General features: G+C 35.8%; 1 protein-coding gene across 2 annotated transcripts; it reads right to left on the reverse strand.

Annotated features, from left to right (window-relative positions):
* Positions 1–2,833: 2,833 nt before the first annotated feature.
* LOC108765578 (brefeldin A-inhibited guanine nucleotide-exchange protein 3) lies at positions 2,834–20,762 on the reverse strand. 2 transcript variants are annotated; one of them, XM_018514353.1, is made up of 22 exons: positions 20,678–20,762; positions 20,146–20,279; positions 19,407–19,541; positions 19,067–19,232; positions 18,624–18,753; positions 18,268–18,537; positions 17,724–17,957; positions 17,385–17,612; positions 16,594–16,970; positions 16,288–16,472; positions 16,053–16,215; positions 15,593–15,901; positions 15,281–15,503; positions 15,034–15,207; positions 14,444–14,852; positions 14,090–14,302; positions 13,123–14,008; positions 12,659–12,791; positions 9,137–9,365; positions 6,467–6,696; positions 4,403–5,978; positions 2,834–3,601 (listed from the first exon to the last, which is right to left on the reverse strand). In XM_018514353.1, the coding sequence occupies exons 1-22, from the start codon at positions 20,760–20,762 to the stop codon at positions 3,458–3,460; spliced, it is 6,633 nt and encodes a 2,210-aa protein (XP_018369855.1). In that variant the 3' UTR covers positions 2,834–3,457. The 2 variants fall into 2 exon arrangements, with proteins under 2 accessions (XP_018369855.1, XP_018369854.1); XM_018514352.1 differs by having other exon boundaries at positions 18,268–18,552.
* Positions 20,763–20,827: the final 65 nt, after the last annotated feature.

Consider the following 20,827-nt stretch of genomic DNA (forward strand, 5'->3'; position numbering starts at 1 on the left):
AAAAAAAATACTTCTTAAAGATCAGCGAGTCTCTGCGAAATTTGATTAAATAAAATTAATAAAACTGATCAATGATTGACGAATCGTCATGTGCGCGCAAAGCGGGATCTTCATTCGATTGTTTGTTAAAACGAGTTAAGAATCTGATCACGAAAGTATCATTTGATTCTTGAACGGAGAAGTTAGTCAAACCCTGTAACGTTGTAAATATACACATATTTTCAGAAATGGAATAAATTTGCTCGATAGGTTTTTAAATCCTTTCTCTTGACGTGGAAAAGTTTCAACACGAGTATCAAGGATAACCAAATACATTTGAAAAGATTCCTCTTATATCCACAGAATATACTATGTGAATAAACTTTTTTAAACTCTTTCACAAATTCGAGATTAATTTCAGAAGTAATGAATAGATCATTCCGTCTTCACACATAAACGCGATAGAAAACTTTTCATTCGCACGGGAACGGACCATAGCTGTTGTCTCTTTCGTCATGGGGGAACAGATAACCCTTTTTACGAGCGCAGCAAGCTCTATTTAATATTTAAAGCACGTTGGAAATGACGAACGGATGGATAGTTGCGGTCTGGCTGGTCGCGACATCGTCGGTTCGTCGTTCTTGCGTCCCTTTATTAGCGAGTCACCCCATGCTGCCTCGTGTCAGCTAAATCTTTAAACTTGCCTCACCTAAATTAGCCCATAGCATATTTTGTGCAACAGCTAATTTATTTATAAAAAATCACACAGGTTACAGCTAAATTATAGTCATATCACACTTAAATTAGAATAATTCTTCTGAAATCACACGCCTTTACATTCTAATTAAGCGTGAAAAGATTAAATAATTAATTTTTCACTCAACTTTTCTATCTTCCACAATTTTCTCTCAATTTATTAGATTTACGCGCAATACATAAATTTTAAGTCAGAAATCCGTCGGAAAACAACACGCCACGAAGATGTACCATCGCATTTGAATAATAGAAAATAATAGAAAATAATAGAATATCGTCTAAAAATACGTTGGAATGAAATTACTACGTGGCTAAGAACTTAATAAGCGTCTTGGGGATTTTGCCGTTTGACAATATATATACGACGACGAAGTAATCTTCATAAGTAACTGAAATCAAAGTATAATAAGAGACTGGAAATACTAAATGTCTACTTCCCAGTTACAAGTAATTTCCTCTTGTTTTCTTCTTTAATATATAACCACATTATTTGTTTCTATAAATAACTATAAGACTAAAAGTATTCAGAAAGTACCTAAAATAAAAACAAACGTTAGTTTCTCATTAAAATTGATTGAACATAATCGTCATAAATAATTCACGAAACGAATCTTTGCAAACGCTCCACTATTTCTTCGCAATCATCAAAGAGTTAAATGTTGAAAAAAAGGTGTTTTAATATCTGATACTTTTCACAGTTTGTTTGTTTTTCCTCTTGATAATAGACAAAGTGAGGGGCAAAATATGTTATTACGATCGAAAGTACTGATAATAGTAGAAAGCCGGACGAAAAATTCTTCCTACTTCAATGACTTCACACTTTGGAGAGATCTCTTCACTCTTCCTCGCTTCTCTTGTTTACAGCCTCGACGCGTCCTGCGAATAGAACGCCACGAATAAAACCACGGAATAAGCCAAGGCGGCCGTCGCTCGTAAGCTTCTCTCTTTACGAGGATGACTCGACTCGCAGTCGACCGCAGACGAGAGTCTCCCGCCCTTTCTACGTCCGTTAAAACGAACTGAAATACGTTTCGTCTCGCAGGAAATGGTCGACATCTTTGGTACCAGCCGAGCATGGCCGATGAGAATAAATCGCGTAGTACTCGCGACCCCTGATCGAAATACAGTCTTTAAATCCTTAATAAAATATTGTTCGAGAACTTAATATGCATCCAGTTTTAGTAAAACACACTTAACAATAAAAAAGATTAAAATATATAAAACAATATAGGACTCTTAATTTTTAAAAACAATACAATGATTATAAAGGGCATATAAGAGTCGATTAAACAATTACTTATTCGAATTTTAATAATGTGATACATTTCATGTCTTAATAATTCTTTTATTTTTTCAGTATTGTTTAATCGACTCTTATAATCCCTTTACAATCATTGTATTGCTTTTTAAAAAAGATTAAAACTATTTACATTAAAAATTAAAATTATATTTCTAAACAAAACATGCAACAATAGTTATTCATTGTCAGTAAGTATTCAGAGAGTAATAAAATAGTACTCAGATATTAGAATTCATTTATTTTAACTTTCATACATCTTATTAGAGATATATGTTTCGTACCATTTACTGTATATATTTTCGTGGACACGCACCTTTTAACTGTATTGAAATCCATAACGATTTTTCGTTATTCACAGTCGCGCTACTTTTCGTACATCTAGATGCATTTTGGGGAAAAACGGAGGATACATAGGCACATTTTATTATCAATTATTAATCCTTCCATTTAAACCATCTGATGTTCAACAACATTTATAACATTTATGGAATACACCATACGTAGAGAAACATCGGGCATAATATCTGATATATATACATCAACGTTCAATTATAATCTCTACGGCGTTAATTGCAAAACGAGGGAAATAAATTAAATAAATAAATAACACCAACTATACTTACGTTATATATATAACGTAATATATATATATAATATAAAATATTGTTACGTTACTATTTTATATTAATTAAACGCACGCCTCAACAATATTGCGTTATATAATAAAATATATATAATACTCATTACAAGGAATATATATAATCCTTTTCAAACATCAAAATTCTTTATTCTACTTCTTCTATAAAAAAAGATACTCGCTATCTATACTAGCAAAAGAATCCGGGCAAAAAATAATAGTATTTTCCGCTCCTAGAGATCATCTTGATAAGTAAAGAGGAGTGCCGATATCACCTGTATCGCGTTCGTCGCGAGGTATCTTTCATTTGTCGCTGGTGCTCTTTTCAAGCTTTACGTTGGAAGCAAAAATCCGATACACCCGGCACTATGACCGAACCGCAAACTACAGTTAAACGCAAAGAGCATAAAATGAGAATCAAGAAATGTGCATGCTGAATGGATCATAAATAAAATCCTTGTCTCCGACATGTCGACGTGTCGACATATATGGAAAAAATAGAGACTCGCATGATAACGGAAACTTCGTGTTTTTTTTTTTTCGAATTCAATTTACTTGTATATATGTCAATTGGCATATTTTAATTTTATCGAAAAGTACGACTAAAATATATCGACAGATTCTACATCTTTTCCCCACATACCTCCTTTCAATTTTATCTATCTATCACAGTAATAATAAAGAACTTGAAAAGGTAAGTCAAGCATATTAAATCGTTCCTTCTTCGTCTCTTGAAAAGTCTTATAACTAAGGCCGCGATCGTATATATCTAAAGACAATCGCTATTAATTATTTGTCAATCCATAAAGCACAGCAATACGGTGAAACAGAGCTGAGAGACGTTGTTTCAGATTTTGATCTACGGCATGCCTGGTCAATATTCGCACGCCGCGTACGAAAACCGGAAGCAACGGTGCTAATCGTTCATCCTGCAAAAAAGATCCCCAAAAATTCGTATAAAAACTCAGACTTAAAGAGAGCAATTAACAATTATTGATAAATTCAACAATTCTTATTCGAGAAATTAAATTAAATTATTTATCGAAACAGATTTTTATTTATAATGTTGACAGTCTAATATTAGCCCTTCGGTGCCACTTTAAATGTAGCATATTCAAAGTTTTTTAATTTTTAATTTTTTTTCTATGTTATATGTTGTTATTATCGAAGATACATACATTTACTTGTTACCATTATGTTTTTTAAAAATTACATGTATTTTTTTAATTAAAAAAATGAAAAAATTATTTAAAAATTACAGATTTTTCTACATATATTGTATTTGAAAATGTAGTACAAATAGTTTGGCTATAATTTAGATCTGAATCAAATATTATTTCAATAAGAAATATATGTATATGTTTTAAAAAAATAATTAAGATAAAACGAGAAAATTTTGAGATTTAAACTATACGATTTTAAACTATATATAAAATTTTATTGTTAAATGTGTATAAATATTGATCTTGAACTGTTTCACATACGTACATTTATTTTTACATGAAAAACATCCAATTCCAATCACTTTTTGCAGAGACTATACAATTCTTATCTAGCATTTCGATTGAAAAAAATTGTTGTATGTTAATTTTTATGCAATATTATTCACAGTATCCAGTGTAGTAATAATATATAGAGTATAGAGTGGCATCGAAGGTATAAAACTTGTTTAACGATATATTGCAAAATTATACAATATATGTACATAAAAAGAAGAATAGAAAACTCACTGGTAAAGCTAAAGCCCATTCCAACGCAGTGCTCAAAATGTCTGCCCAAGCTTTCCTATGAGCCTCGCTATCTTTATTGACGTTTCGCCTCTGAATTTGCACTTCCTGGTTAACGATTGACTGATTCTCAACTGTAGACGTCTCTTCTTCGTTTCGTAAAAACGGATTTGTCCTAAAGCCACGCTTGCTGCGTTCGTAGTCGCGCAATAATTCGTCTATATTGTCAAGGATCTGGGAAGATTTAGAATTTTTTTTATCCTGCTCTTTAATACTCTTTTCTGAGTATTCTGGTTCGTGAGTCTTATTGAAAGGATCACTGGACATCGTCCAAACGGGTTTTCTGCGCAGCTCCATCACAGATTTTGGACGGGGATCTACAGAATTGGCCTGCAAAGATTCATCTTTGTCTTCAAGATCTGCCGCCATGACAAATGTCAAAGATTTCCGCCTGGATAGTGGACCCACGTCGCTGCTACGTCTTTCCGAATATGATTTTTGGTATAAAAAGCCTTCATCGGAAAACGAATTTCGATTTAGCATTTTCACATCAGCCATGGAAGTTCTCATGGAAATCGATTCTGTTTTCCAATGCGAATCCAAATTATAAGAGAAATCGTCACGATTGTACATCATTTTGGGGGGCGCCGGAGTCATGGCATTATACTTGGCGTCGATGTAACCCTCGCTAGAAGTTCCACCGGAACGGTCAAGGTAAACAATCTTCTCCGTGACCGATCCCAATCTGGACACCGGTCTAGAGTCGTCGGTTTCCGGTTCGGATTGTGGACCAGAATCGGTTGAATATTCTGCGGCCAAATCCGACAACCTGAAAGGTCTCGGATCGTTTTCGCTCTCAGCTCCAAGTTCTTCTAAACCGCTCTCGTCATCCAAATTTGGATTGTACACGTCGTCTGGATCATCTTGATCATCTTCCTCGTCATTATCCGGCTGATTTTGACGGATGCCAGGATCTTCTTTTTCCGACGACTCAACGAAAGCTGATGGAGTACTGATGACGAGTCGATCGTTGATAGGCTCTTTCCTAGTAATCTCGGGACAGGGCTGCATCACAAGTAAGAATACGTTCCTCTCTGCAAAACTGTCGACCTTAGTGTACCTGCCGTCCTCGTCAAGAACCACTTCAACGTAAGTTTCGCAAAGCTCATCGAAAATCGTACGAAGTTGGCGCAGATATTTATTGAGCTTTCGATGCTTGATGTCATAGACACACTCTCTGTCGCCCAGTCCTGTGCCCAGAATGGTCTTCACCAGTTCCAGAGTCGCGTGAAGCTCCTCTATCTCGCGTAAACATAGCTCGAATAACGTGATAATCTTAATGGTCCAAGCAGCTGCCGCTTGACGATATAAGTTAGCCGGTTGCTTAAGATTCGCCACCGTTTTCAGCAAGAATTTCAGACCAGGTCGGCAATCGAACTTCAGTGCGGCGACGTACGAGATGTCCAGAGCAGAAAGGAAAATCTCCACGTGATGTGAACTCAGATGAGACAAATAACTTCGTTTGACGTTAGGATTAGGTGAACTGCATGGCGTCGAATGCGGTATCACGTGAGATAAACTATGGAAAAATGTTCTTTTAAGTACCTATCATTACATAATTATAACCCTACACACATATTTACCAAGAATTTCGATCAAAGTTATTAACCCTACACTATTCGCCTGATTTTTGTTAATCTTAATTATTCGCGTGGGATATTCCTAATACTCCAACATTATATCTCAATTTTTAATATTATTTTTAATGATTTACAATTAAATAAAAATTAATAACATTCTATAATCCTTTAATAAAGATAAATGCAAATCTTTTAAATTGTAAAACAGTTTACGCTAAATATAATACCTATAAATAACAATATTTAGTAAATTTATAAGGTAGAAATATTCTGGACATTTTATGAGTAATGAACGTTAACGTAAATAAAACTATTGACAATTTAAACAAATTCCGCGTATTAAATTAATAAGTAAGCGATATTATATTATATGTGTTAGTAGTATTTTTTATTACTAATAAATGCAAAAGTAGCTATATATACGAACCTTGAAGTCGAAGGGCCAGCACCTTGAAGTAGAACACTCGCGATGCAATGAAGCAGCATCTGATGTACCAAAAGTCCGACTACCAACGCACGCAACTGAACTCTAACGATGTAAAGATCGGGATTGAGAGTAGCGCCTACGGCAGGAGGGTACAAAAGGAACACGTACGATTTTTCATCAGGTGATCGAGAATCCTCTTCGACCCGTGTTTGTTCCTCCAGGAGGAACACCTAAAGACACAAGCGCGTCAATTATAAAGTCTAAACTTGTTCCAAGCAAAATTCTGAATGTATGATATGATACAGTTTTTTGAAGATCTGGTGAATTTTGTGAAAATTTGCTATATATTTTGCTACAATGAAGCAATCGTTTAGTCTTTGTAATGTTTTAATTGCAAGTAAGATTATGTTTTCATTATCAAGTTTAATAATGCACTGAAAAGTTTTTTGTGCAAAAAAATATTTCAGTTGAAAATACATTAATTATTATTATAATTATAGCTTTATTGTCATGTAATATGAGTTAGAAAAGGATATCATTTTTAATAAATAAATGATGATGAGAATAATCTTAATTACAATAAGTAACGGTTATGCGTTTAGCCTAACACGACTCCGTAATTTTTTTCCAATTGCAAGATAATGTGTGCAAACTACGAAAGCTGCAGCTTCTATAATACGGTGTCGTGTACCGTTACCTACACGTTACTGTGACAGTGAAATTCTAGCCATGGACCCAAGCCATGGATTTTAATAGTGATTCGCAAGATCGTGCCAAGTAAAATTGAAATGATGATTTCAATCAGCGACGAGGTCCTTTTTCGTAAATTTATTAAAATAAAAAACAAAAATTACAAATTTAACTATATTGCTTCTCTCAAAATATTTTAGGCATTTTTTAGTAATTTATTAAAAAAATGAAAAGATTGGCAATTATTTTCGAAGCATAATAGATGTGAACGAAAAACAAAAAATTTCTATTTAAGTAAAGATTTAATTTAAAAAAGATAATCGCAATTATATCGTTAATTTTTTTCTCTTTTCTATTTTATAGATCTATATACAATTTATATGACAATATTTATATCTTCATTTCTTGAAAAGGATCTCGTTAAAGCGCCTCTGCAGTCTAACCCGTGCCTTCTACCAGCATGTGCAAATGTCAAAAAAAACGGGTGATCCGAACCGAATGGCGTTTCCTCGTCGACAGGCATATTCCAAATTGACGACTTTTTGTTTAAGGTAGAGGGTGAGTGAACAGTCAATCAGCTGATAATAGAAGCTTTATATTTGTTAACCACAGTCATTCAGCGTACAAAAATACATAGAAAACATTTTGACTCTGTCACGTCGCCAATATCAGCAACATCGAACAAGCTTGGAACACATCAAAAGCGATCGTCGATATCTTATGCTTGCGTCGTATAAAGCGTATATATAAAGTACTCGTATTCAATGTATACATAGGTAAAATATGTTGCTCGGTATACAAAAATATTTTTTTAGATTGAAAGCAGCTTCTAGAATTGCTCCTAATTCAAATAGGAGTGTTAAGACTTGGCCTGTCGACGACGACGTAAAGGCACGCCTCCACGACTCTGTGAATCACTCGGCGTGGATGTCGGACATCCATCCACGTTATTCGCTTTTCTGCCGGTCGGAATGGTGAATCTCGATACGATACAATAACATTATTTTTTTTTTCTCTGGGTTTGATCGGTTCTTAAAATCCATGACGTGAGTTACCGTGGTCGGCTAAAGCCATTGGGGGCCTGTGTTCGTCGTAGTGTTAGTGTAATCAGGGGGTGTCGTGTGCTGCCTACAACCGATGGGGTAGGAAGTAGTGTGCTGGTCGATCAGTGTCGTCTCAATGGTCGTCAAATCCTGGAAAGGCGTCGTCGGCAGTGATGCCGCGTTTTGCCTCTTGATGGCAGTCAATACCTCACGCAGCTGGCTCACCTGGGAGCAAGTCAGGTCAGGAGGGAACCACCTGTGTCCCTGTATCTTTATCTTTCTTTTTTTCTACCTTTCTCTCCCTCTCTCTCATCTTTTCTCACACAAACTCGGACATTCTCGCACTTCATCGCAATGAACAATTCGCTATTAGAAATCTATCGAGCGACAAGATGTCTATATGAGGAAAAGTCATCTATTATCAAATAGATGATAAAAGTCGGTAGTAAAAATATTGATAATTTCGTATAAATTTTAAATAATTTTCGCACCTCTCGTACTTAAACACTGATTGCCACATTTTGACTTGTATCCGTTTAATATAATGTTTTTTTGCGAAATTAATCATACTAGTATCCCATAGAGCACAAAAGTTTGCAGCAACACTGCTGTTAACGTTTACATTACTGCAATATTGCTGAAACATTGAAATATTACTGCAATATTACTAGAATGATCTGTGCTATATGGGATGAAATATACTATATACCAAGGACAATCTTGATATCGTGATATGTGAATGATAAATGCAGAAATGAACTTTCTTAAGTTGGAACATTGTTTATATATTTCGAATGTTCCGTCTCGTGATTACGAGGAGCACATCAATAAAGCACATTGACGGTAACAACAACAATTAGAAACAACGGAGGCTCTCTCATTGGCATTCTCCCCACAGCGTATGACACCTTTCGAAAATAAATCTCGGATTACTTACCTGAGTAGCGAGTTGTCGCAACCGTTCCGTTTCTTCCGGTGTCGCATCTCGGCGCGCCGCGACCTTCACTTGGGCGACATCACCGTAAAAAGATTCCGATCTGGGCGAGAAAGCCATGGTCAGCTGGTGCAACTCCTGCAACGAATTTGAACAGGCGCGGTAGCACGCGACACCGCAGACCTCCCATTGTTCCGAAGTGAGGAGTGGCCCGCTGCTCACCAGGACATGCCTGTCAAACACGGATTTAATCTCTTTGTGATTCGTTAAACTACTTTGTATTAATTGTGATTTTCAAATGTTAGGTCGGGGAAAAAGTTTCTTCGTATTTAAAAAAATTTTTTTGCAAAAGTTTTTTATTTGTTGCGAAATCTTCGTTATTCAGCTTTAAGAATCTGTTTTTTAAATTGCGGTATGATGATTTTTATCCGAGTTATGAGCAATCAAATTAAGTTAGAATGCACCTTTACTCAATTCGCAAATAACTCAGAAACAAAAAATCATAGGAACATTTTTTTTTTTATGATTTTGTAGGGAAAGCTTCAAGCTTTCACGATAGGTAGTCGAAAATTTTCGTAAATTTTTTTGGACACGTGAGAGATCCCCAAAATGAAAAGAAATTTTTTCATCTTTTTCAGCTCGTAGTTTTTTAAATGTAAAAATTATCAAACTCACAGAAGCTCAAAAAATATAGTAATCTTTCGAAAGTAGAGATTTCAAGCTTTCAAATCCTTTTTCTTTTATTTTAAATTTCGTTCATTTTTTGACGAAGATATTGTATATACAATTTTGAATTAAAAAATACGAAAAAACTTTTTCCCCGATCCAATAAGAATAGCAAGCAATAACAATAATAATGTAAAGTGGAAAAATTTAGATCTTTTTTACGCATATTTTTTTTTATTTTCTGCGTAGAAAGGATTACCTTCTAGAAAGGTTTTACTAAAATATCTAAACATTTTACTAAATACAAATCTAAAAATAATTTTGTTAGTCTGTCAGAATAATTAAGACGTTCAAAATGATTATTAGAATGTTCAAACTTATTGCGGCATCTCAACGATTTTGCTAAAGTGTAATCTAAAAATTTAACTAGATACAAATATAGAATCGCCCATGCTGGTTGCTAGAACAACATTTTTTGCTCATTATGCTTAAATTTTCTACATTATTTTGATCCAACAATTTTATTTTTATCTATGTTTGTCTACCTAAATTTTTAGAAATTTCAGCAATCATTCTTTCTGTATACGGTTAAAAGAACTTGCAACCCTGAAAGAACATTTGAACACCTTCTACAGTCTACATCGCCATCAGATTTTTGTTCGATAATAAATCTCACAAGGACACGGGCAATGATCGGTGAACGGTAATCAGATTTCTTGCGCTACTGTGTCAACGATAAAGTTGGCCAACGCCTTTTGCACGGTAGATATCTCAAGCAATCGCTCCTTCATAGCTACGGCAAGAATCATCCGATCCTGTGGAAGTGGGTTCTCAACATTGAGTGACACTAAGATTTCAGATCAGGATACCGTTCGGTTCGTCATTCGCGAACCTGCTCCGTTTTTAAATTCCGACGTACATACACAACATGTGTACATCGATACCTCGCGATCGGCACTGATTCGCGAGATCATGTTACTGACTCGATCCAGTTGGATGTATATATGCCTGCCGTGCACGTTAATATAGAGAAAACGCGCCGATGGCTCTCCAGGTGGATGCAGCGTGTGCAGTCGTTAACATGACGCTCCGAGGGTGTCGAGTGTCGGTGGCTACTTTATCCTACCGGACAGCTTGTCAAGCTTCGTTATCGTCTTACACGCACGCTCCGCTCCGCCGTAATAGCGATATACCTAACTTAACGTCCGTCACGAGATACATTCCATCAAACTTAGTTGATGTACCAATTCACCCTGTAAAACTGTAAATCAACGCGAGCCAATCGATAGGCTAAAGGCATCTCTAGACGATATAGCCAATGCATACGCCACTTTGCACACATTCGTTAAATATTGAACTACATTCAATATAAATAATTACGTATGTTATGTGTATGATACTTGCTCATGTTGGCATACGTTGGTTATATCGTTTGGAGGAGCCTTACATAATAAATCTTTTGCAACAGATGTAAAGTAATACAGTGAAAAATCTGTGACTAAGGAAAACTTGGTTACAATTGACCTTATTTTTTGATTCTCTTATAATCAATAATCAGCTGATTTGATTCATACTTTGTTTCGATGGAGTTCAGGATGTCTATTGCCGAAAACACACAAAAGAACAATTCTGCTGAAAGATCTAAAGTTTTGCTGGATACAAACAAGAAAATAATTTTGTTGGAAAAAATAAGCACTGCTACAAAAAATTATTTTAATGATCTAACAAAATTAAATAATAACAATAAAATAAGTTGAAAACGATAAATACAGTCAATTTATAGAACTAGTTGAGGAAAAAGATGTAAAATAAAAAATTTAATACGATAAAGCTTCGATTACATAAAAATATAAATAAATTTTGCTATTGATAATAATAATACATATGTTGAAAATCCCAAATAATAAAATTATTTTCAGATCTATATCCAACATAAGTTTAGATTTTTCAGCATAATAATTCTTTCCATGCAGAATTAAAAAAAGTTAAGTCGTTTCTGAAAAATCTCGCAAACAGACAGATGGACAAATGACAGAACCAACACTGAATGAAATATTTTTCGGCGCTCTCCGAGTGGCATCGGTTAACAATTCGAATTCAGCGGAATCGGCGCTTTTGAGTTTTGAATCTTTCTCTCAACAGATAATACGTTGGTCTTTGCTAATACTGCTTTGGACGGTATATTGTTCCTACTGAAATACAAGAGATATTGACAACAACGAAGGTCAATCGAAAAGAATAAGACTCTGCATGAAAAAAGTTTGAAGTATCTGCTGAGTTGCAATGATATTCTGTCGTTGATGTATCGAATGCCGGCCTGTCCGATCTTCCGTTCTGCTCAGAAGATTCTACGAAGTGTCTACGATTCCGTAATAGGGATCCGATACAGCTAAAATCCAGCTGAAGTAAACTGAAGTAATTTACTTGCCTGCTCGTTTGTTCTTTAATGCGATTCGCTCGAGCTTTGTTAATTAATATTTACTTGCCTTAACGCGCGATGATTATCTGTGCATAGAAAATCTCGTACTGTTAATGCCATCGATGTTCGAGATTGCAGTAGAAAACCGGAATGTAATGGCGACAGTGGTGGTTCTTTAACGGCTGTTTAAAACGACGTTGTTGTTACCGGTTATTTCGTAATTCAATTAGGAAAGCTGGTGATCGTAAAGTGAATACAGAATGAAGCGCAATATCTTTCTTATATAACTCTGTACTGTGTGATTGTAACGCTATTTATGAAGTAGTACAGTTGCGCGAATCGCAATAAAGAACAAACGAGCGGGCAAGCAAATTACTTCGGTTCGCTTCAGCTGGATTTTATGTCGCGAGCTGGAAGTGTCCCCCGCGCTTTTGACTTACCTGATACAAGCGCAACCGAGACGAGCTATGCTCTCTGTAGGTTGTACCACGCATTCCGCCATCACTAATAAAAGTTGCTTCAACATTAGCGTCGTGGCAGGTAAATAGGCATCGTTTCTGACGACCTCTGGACCTAAAATAATAATTACACGAACAATTAGCAATCTCTACATACTTTATTTCTTATCTTCGTTTTCTGGATCAACGTTTTTTGCATTAATCTCGGTCCACAACCTTGTTTTAAGAGGCCTTAAATCATAAGTAGTCATAAAAGAGATTAGGTAATAATAATGTCTGTCTTTAAATTGTTTTTGCGCAGTCTTTAGGCTTTAACCGTTAGACTTAAACAAATTGAGCAAAACCCAATTCTTACGGCCTAAAAGCATAAGTTCTGTGGCCATATATTGTCACTTACAACTTACAGTTTACGGCCTCTTAAAGCAAAGTTGTAGACTTAGCCTTACCTTGCAAATGAGTCAAATAATCGACCACGAGATCCGTCGTGAGACCGCAACACTGTTTAAAATTGGGCGCAAAATTGTCCCATCCGCGATAGATCTTCGATGTTTTTCTTAGCCAATTTTGCACCATGGGCAATAGTAGATGATTGACGCAGTAGAGTCCAAACGTCGGCCCGGGTACATTTAGAATGTCTCGTAAGAGATGGAACAGAGTCTCCAGAGTGTGCGGTTGGTAGCGTTTTGGACAGATCATGGTCGCGCTCGCCAGGCCTTCGATGAGGATGTACCAAACCCTCAGGATGCCACTAGGCTTGTCCATGCTCTGCAATGTGGCGATAGGATGAGCGTCCTTATCGATCAGCGGGGTCAGCGCATCGTATGATTTTTCTGGGATGATTTCTTGCATAGACTCGATATGCTTGTCGAATCTAGTTAGCTCGAGATTCGGAATGATCGGATCCACATATTGCGGAATCGTAGAGACTTGAATCCTCTGAGCGGAATGGAAGATCGGGCAGGCTGGCATTCGATACATCGACGACAGAATATCGCTGCAACTCAGCAAATACTTCAAACTTTCTACGCAGAGTCTCAGTCTTCTCGATTCTGTGCTGTCGATACAATTCTCAGTCTCGTCAGATTGACCTTCGTTGTCGCCGATACCTCTCACGTGTTTCAGCAGACACAATATACAGTCCAAAGCAGCGTTAGCGAAGACCAACGTGTTGTCCGTTGAGAGGAAGACTCTGAAAACTTCTAGCAAAGGCGCCGATTCCACTGAATCCGAATTGTTAACTGACGCGACTCGGAGAGCGCCGAAAAGCGGACGCCAACCTGAACGTATCTCAGTACGATTCGTTTCAACGAACTCACAGATGCAGCTGACAATCTGAAAAATTAATAGTTCAATCTAAACGATCTAAATTTATAAGCTTTTATTTACATAAATAAATTGTGAATGGTTGCTAACTTGATCTTGCACGTCGCTGTCGCAAAGTTCAAGACACAAGAGATTTTCGAAAGGCTTGAAGAGCGCCTCGTTAAAGTGGAAATGCGGAAGTTCTATTTGTTCGTTTAATAAGGCTGCCATGGAATCATGAATGCATTGAACAGCTTTCTTCGAAATGCTACGATCCTCGTGGCAAGCCGCCTCCATGAAATGTGGTCCCAAAATAGTCCATACCTGAAAAATTATTCTATTTTTGCATCATATGCTCAAAAAAGAAAAACATGATAGCAACTACGAAGATGACAACTTATAAGTTATATCGTTCCTTTACTCCAAAAATACCATAAGTAAAAAATACATTAAGTACTTTCTTACCCCCATTATATGTATCAAAGGTCTGCCACTCTTTACACACTTCAGCATAACTTCACCTAAACGAGCCAAAAGTAACACATTCATCTCATTCTCTCTCGGCTTACTTCGTCTCCACCAAAATCTCTTATTATCTTTACAGCCATCAGTGGTCTTGAACAATTGCGCCTTGCTGGCCTTACAGAGAGCCATGAGAAACGAACAGAGTGATCTGAGATTTAATTTAAGTGCCGCATCTTCGAAAAGTCTATCGACTTGTTGAGATAACACGCAAATAATCTTGGCAGCATAGTCCGCTGGTAAAATGCCATTAAATTGGCTATCGGCGTTTGATTCTTGAATAATCTCCGGAATCGTGTCCGAACTGGGATTTTGCGTGTAAGGACTCGAAAGGAAACTATAAACGTCCACACTATATAACAGAAATGATTAAAAAATTAGAAATAAATTATATAGATACAAGATATTATAATTTCAGCATTTTGTAAAATATTTACATTAAATTGATATATTAATTAATTAGAAAATGAGGAAATTTTCGAAAAAGACAATATCAACTAATTAAAATATTGTAATATAAAAATTAATTGTACCAAGATTCCTCATCATCGACAATGTTGAAATTTAGTCGAAGCTTATCTTGGCCGTTCTTGGCGTCGCTATTTATAGTATCTTTCTTTTCCTTCTTCTGAGAGGCTTTGGGCAGTGAAGGATTTTGGTTTCTTCCAAAGAAGTCATGTTCCAACTTACTCACGTATAGACAGCACCTTTTTTTCAAATGCATGTTCTTTAATATATGTAAGAAAAAACACGTCATTATATTATTAGAATGTCATTTACGTGAAAACGTGCGGCCAACAATCACTACCATGACTGCCTAGTTCCAGACCTCTTCCTAAAAGCACATCCATACTGAGCGCGTGAGATGTATGAAGATTCGTCGCTTTATTCTGTAATTTAAGTCGAAGAACGTCCTTCTTGCGAGTAATTTTCGAAATGGATTGTTCCGTACAAGCGGCCTTTGCGAGAAGGGCAAAAATAGAGCCACAACGATTCTGTAAACCTGAAATAGATAAAAAGATAAGATAAAATAAAAAAATAAATATCAAAATGTATTAAAAAGCTGATTAAAAAAGAAGAAAGTATGTGTACCAAGTACGTTGCTTAACGTAGCGGCCTTGTGAAGACCTTCAAGCGCCAAGACAACCGTATCTCTGACTCCTCTTCGACCACCGTCTCTATTTAGGATGCCTTTGTTGGTTTCTTCCTTAGGAGGATTCAGTCCCGTCGTGAGAACCGTCATCATACTGCCCCAGCAGCAAGTTAGCACTCTTCTGGAGAGTTTTGCGCCAGCCTCCGCTTCCGGAGTTGGTTCGCTTCGAGAAAGTTGGGCTCGTTCCAGTCTTATGTAATCAGAGAGCAATTGTCCACCTCTGTGACTGCCGGGTATACCATCCACGTCTATAAATTGCGTAAAAGACATTTTATTAGTTAAATTTGAAATAACTAAAAGTCAATTTTAAAAAGTACTGATTTGGATATTTACAAAAAATATAATTTTATTAATATATTTATTTTACTGTAAAAAAAATTTTGATGCAATACTGCATACCCGTGAGAACATTGACCAACGCATTATTCTCCGTGGAACTAGGATTGTAACCACACTTCTCGAGCAAATTACATGCGAGAACTTGTTGATACAATTCAGAGAGCCATGTAGCCGAGAGATAAACTAACACACCAGATCCATGCACCTCTTCCACAAATCGTTCCTTAAAAATAAAATTAAGGAAAATAAACGCAACGAATTCGGAAAGCATTAAAATATTTGCGATTAGACATACCTCGCTGATTGGTATTTGCCGACCTTCCTCATGATAATAATTTATTTGGATTAATTTCAGATTGAGAAGCAATGCCGCATACGTCGCCAAATAAATTCCGTCAGCATTCATGATCGTGATTAACGCACATGAATCCATACTAGCGTCAGTTTGTTCTTGTAACTTCTGTTGAGCTACAAATACTCCTAAAATACATTAAAGATGTAAATTTTTTGTTATAAAAGAAATATCATTATTTAAATATTAACGTAATTTTTGCGCATTATTTTATAATTCATCGATTTCATCGATGGTGATTGTGTATACCTTGACAGTATTCAGAAGCAAAATTCTGTAACGCCTCATCCACCTCTATGTTACTTCTCAAAGTGAGGACCATCGGTATGAGATCGGATCTAAGCGTTCTTACGAATCGCCTGGCGTTGTGTCTCTCTACATCCACGTTGCATTCGTCGGCCACTTGTCGGCCCACATGAAGACACTTGGGTAATTTTTTCAATCTCAGTTTCTCGTATTCATTCTCCGTAGAGCAATCGTTATCGTCAAGACTATTTTCTTCCTGAACTTCATCCGATTCGTTTTGAGGACCCTCAGTATCCGTTGAATCACCATCTTCTGATGGTCCATGCCCAGATGAATCGGAATCCGAGCCCATACCTTTCTTCATTAATTCCAATTGTTCCCTGAGAAATAAATTATCATAATGTATTGTAATGCATACATATCGTTTCCTTATTTCAAAAGTGATACAACCCAAAAATTAAATTTCTTAAAAAAGGAAAAAAAACTATTTTTCAACTTGACAGAAAATTATTGACTAATCAAAAAGAATAATCCTTAAATCGATTTATATATCATTAAAATTATATTTTATATTATATTCACATATTTCCAAAATATTCTGTACTGTGTGTGTATAATATACTATTATTATCCAATACAAAAAAGAAAAATTTTAAATAATTAACGGAACCAAATTGTCGGCGGTTAAATCATCGGCGAATTTAATATTAATTACTTGTATTTCTCATTAATTAAATTTTTCAAATAATTTAACATAATTATTTTACTAAATAATTCATTATCGTTGTGTTCACCTGTATGTTTTTGGTAATCGTGCCATGCTTTGGTAAGTCAGAGGTCCGCGATAATCACAGGATTCTAAATCTTCATACAAACTATTAATTGTGCACGTATAATTGTGATTAATAGCCTTGCCCTCGCAAAGTTCTTGAAGTGCTGACAGCATGGCGACAACGCAGGAAACACTCGCGTGCAATATAGACAATCCACCCGTTGTTGACTCTTCTATCGAGTCCATAGCCCTAAAATAAAACGTAGAAAAATTTAAAAAAAGATTCTATTATGTAAATTAAATAAAATTTTATTTAAGCTTTATTTATTATACATCAAAGATTGTTGCGAGAAATACTCACAGTCTCATCAGTGCCATGTCACTTTGTATATGGCTCGATCGATCTTCTTCTACAAGTAACGGTCCAGCAAAATCAACCATTCGGCTGGGACTACGTAATAATTCCTTCAACGCTTTTAAAGGTTCTAGACGCTGCTGCGGTGGTGGATATAGCAACATTCTATGGAATACCGATTCCAAAACTGGTCGCAACGGACCAACGCATCCGACTAATCTTACTAATTCCGTGCCAATGCTAGAGATGATATATTCCGTTTTTTATACAATATCACGTAAATTATAAAATATTAAATGTTCTACATAAAAAAAGTATCAAAGAGATGACTGCATTCAACAAAAAAGCAACTTTGCAACTATAATTATAAGATTCCTTAATATGGTTGATTTACATACATATTTAGATCCAGTAAATAACTAAGGGCAAGATATATTATATTTTTTATTATATTAAAGAATTTTACAACAGTTACAAAGCTGCTTTTTCAGCTAACGTTTACGATATTAACATGTGACGATGATATATTCTGAATTTGCTATTCTTTTACCTGTAAACAGTTTTAGCCTGATGACTATCAAAACTCAATGATGTAGCCAAGTATCCGGAACCTCTGCCAACTTCGTTCTCCTTTCCCTCCCGGGAGGTAAAAGTCTTATCTACCCGGGGAGTGCCTAGAAAGGCTATCAAGGCCGGACAGAACTTCTGCCATAAGAAAGTCGTAAAATGTGTGTTAGTATGAATCTTTTGCGGTAACGACGATATCAGTGTGTGCAAGCATTCCAATAAGAAGACTACAGTGCTGCCATTTCTGCCATTGCTGGAACAGGATTTCCTAAATATTATTATAGTATTAAACATAACGACTTTTACTTCACTAATTCTCTAAGGTGCATTATTATATACTTCTGAGCCTCGTCCAGTTTGCTGCAGATGTACTGCAAAATCGGCAAGGCCTCGTTGAAACACGAAACGCCTCGCTCGCGCACATTTTTATTCCGCTTAGCATTCTCGTCCATCTCTTGGCATTCCTCATCTGCAAATAAATATAATAACGCATAATAGTGAATATTGAAACTCTGACACTGCTGGCAATGCAATCGCAAGTATATAAACGGTAATAGTCAGTCATTAGGATGTTTCGCCGATGGTATTCTTCGACCCGCATGCTACTGGCACGCGATCTTGTAATTTATCGACCAAACATCTGTGTTTGGAAATGCTATGTCTGGAAGCTATTGTCACTAGAAGTGCTATGTCTGGAAGGTATCATCACTGTCTAAGGCGAAATACATCGTCAGCGACGTTGCGTTGGTTTCTTTTTTTTTTCGCTCAAATTTTCATATTACCTAAAAAAAGGCAGAACGATCGCAATGTTTGACTGGTTGCAGCCTGTGCAGCTGTACGTACAGCTTGATTGCCATTCTCAAACGCCTCACAACAAGTAGTCAGTATAGCGATGATTAAACGGCCATTCATAGTCCAATAAGGAGAGCAAGCAACTTGCAGCAAGACCTGGAAGAGAAATTACGATAAGATATTATCAGTAATTAAATTCATGATTTTAAAGCAAGCACTAAAATAAGAAACATGTTACATTTATTTTAAAATTCCAATTAACTTTCTTGTTTTGTTTTTGCGTTTAATATTCGACCTAAAATACTTTTACAATCACTGTGAAACACTCACTTTAAGCATATCCGTTTGTGTGTCATCGGATTGCGAGACAATGGAGCTCATGGCGTGCAACATTTGTGCAGGCAACCATAACGAATCATCTTCTGGTTCATAAGGTGATTGGAATCTGTCGTCTCTTAACATTTTCTATAAATTTTATTAATTTAATACGACGTTAATTTAACCATGATCTTTATAACGCAGTTAATAATTAATAATAAAAATGCAATTAATTTTATACAATTAATTTAATATTATTTTATTTTATTGCATATAAACAGGATTTATATAAATATTATGTAGAAATAAGAATATGCAAATTATATATTAAATTACGTCTGAATAAGAATCTATGTAATTAATTGCAATAATTATAATCTATCTAAGTGTATTTAAGTTTTTATTACAGAATTCCTATAAAAGCTGTAAGAAAAACTTCTCATACTCCTATTGAAGCTAATTAAAAGTCATCTGTCATAGCGACGTGACTTGAACTGTCGCAGCTGTTCGGTATCTATCGTTTTATCGCGTACAGTTCCGGGACGTACGTCCACAAGCGGTTACATTAATTATGCTAACCAACATACACGGAAAGAAAAATAGTCTAGAGATAAATTTTCAGACACACAAAACGTGTCTTTTCTGTAAATATTTTTTAATCCACATTCACGTTTTTAACGTACGTAAAAAACTTACTTTTTCGTGTGAAAAATATTCTTTTACAAAAGATTATTTTTGTTATGTTACTTACGTGTAATCCCGCAAGTCCGAAAGCAACGAACTTGCTTCTGTTGCTTTCCAGTGCTAACTGAAACGTATGTAAGCATTTCGCGCGCAGTTCGTGGGGTGGATCTCGTAGCAAGCCTTGTTGCTTTTCCAGAAAATCTGTAGAAGAAAAAATTGTTCTCAATACAAAAAAAGAACAAGTCCGAGTATATTTAGAAAAATATTTGTTTTCGACGATCAACATCACATCGATCATACTGCGTCATCATGACGCACACCTTTTCAAACAAATTGACGTAAATTAAAATAATATTTTTCCAATGTAGTGGATATTTATAATTTTTTAACTATGCATGAAGATATTTAAATATAATCAAATTAAATGTAAAATATTTATATCTAGGCAATAATGTTTAATGCGACGAATGCGGGTGTCAAGCAGATGTCAAATTATCTGTTTGACGTTTCCGAAGTGAAGAAGCCTCGAATAAAAGCGACTCTTGTACAAAAATATTGAATAAAAAATTAAATAAAAATGGGAAACATGATGCGCTTACCATGAGCTTCTTGTGCTGATTTCCGTAAATTTTGTAGTCTCGCATTGTTTGACTCCCTTATGATCTGCAGCAGAAGATCCTCCATGACACGACGGGCTCCAACCACTACACGCGTCTGATCGATAACAGGAGGGAGTGCCGATGCACGCC

The sequence above is a fragment of the Trachymyrmex cornetzi genome, unplaced genomic scaffold (assembly GCF_001594075.2).
Source record: "Trachymyrmex cornetzi isolate Tcor2-1 unplaced genomic scaffold, Tcor1.1 scaffold5, whole genome shotgun sequence".
In the NCBI taxonomy this organism is placed as follows: domain Eukaryota; kingdom Metazoa; phylum Arthropoda; class Insecta; order Hymenoptera; family Formicidae; genus Trachymyrmex; species Trachymyrmex cornetzi.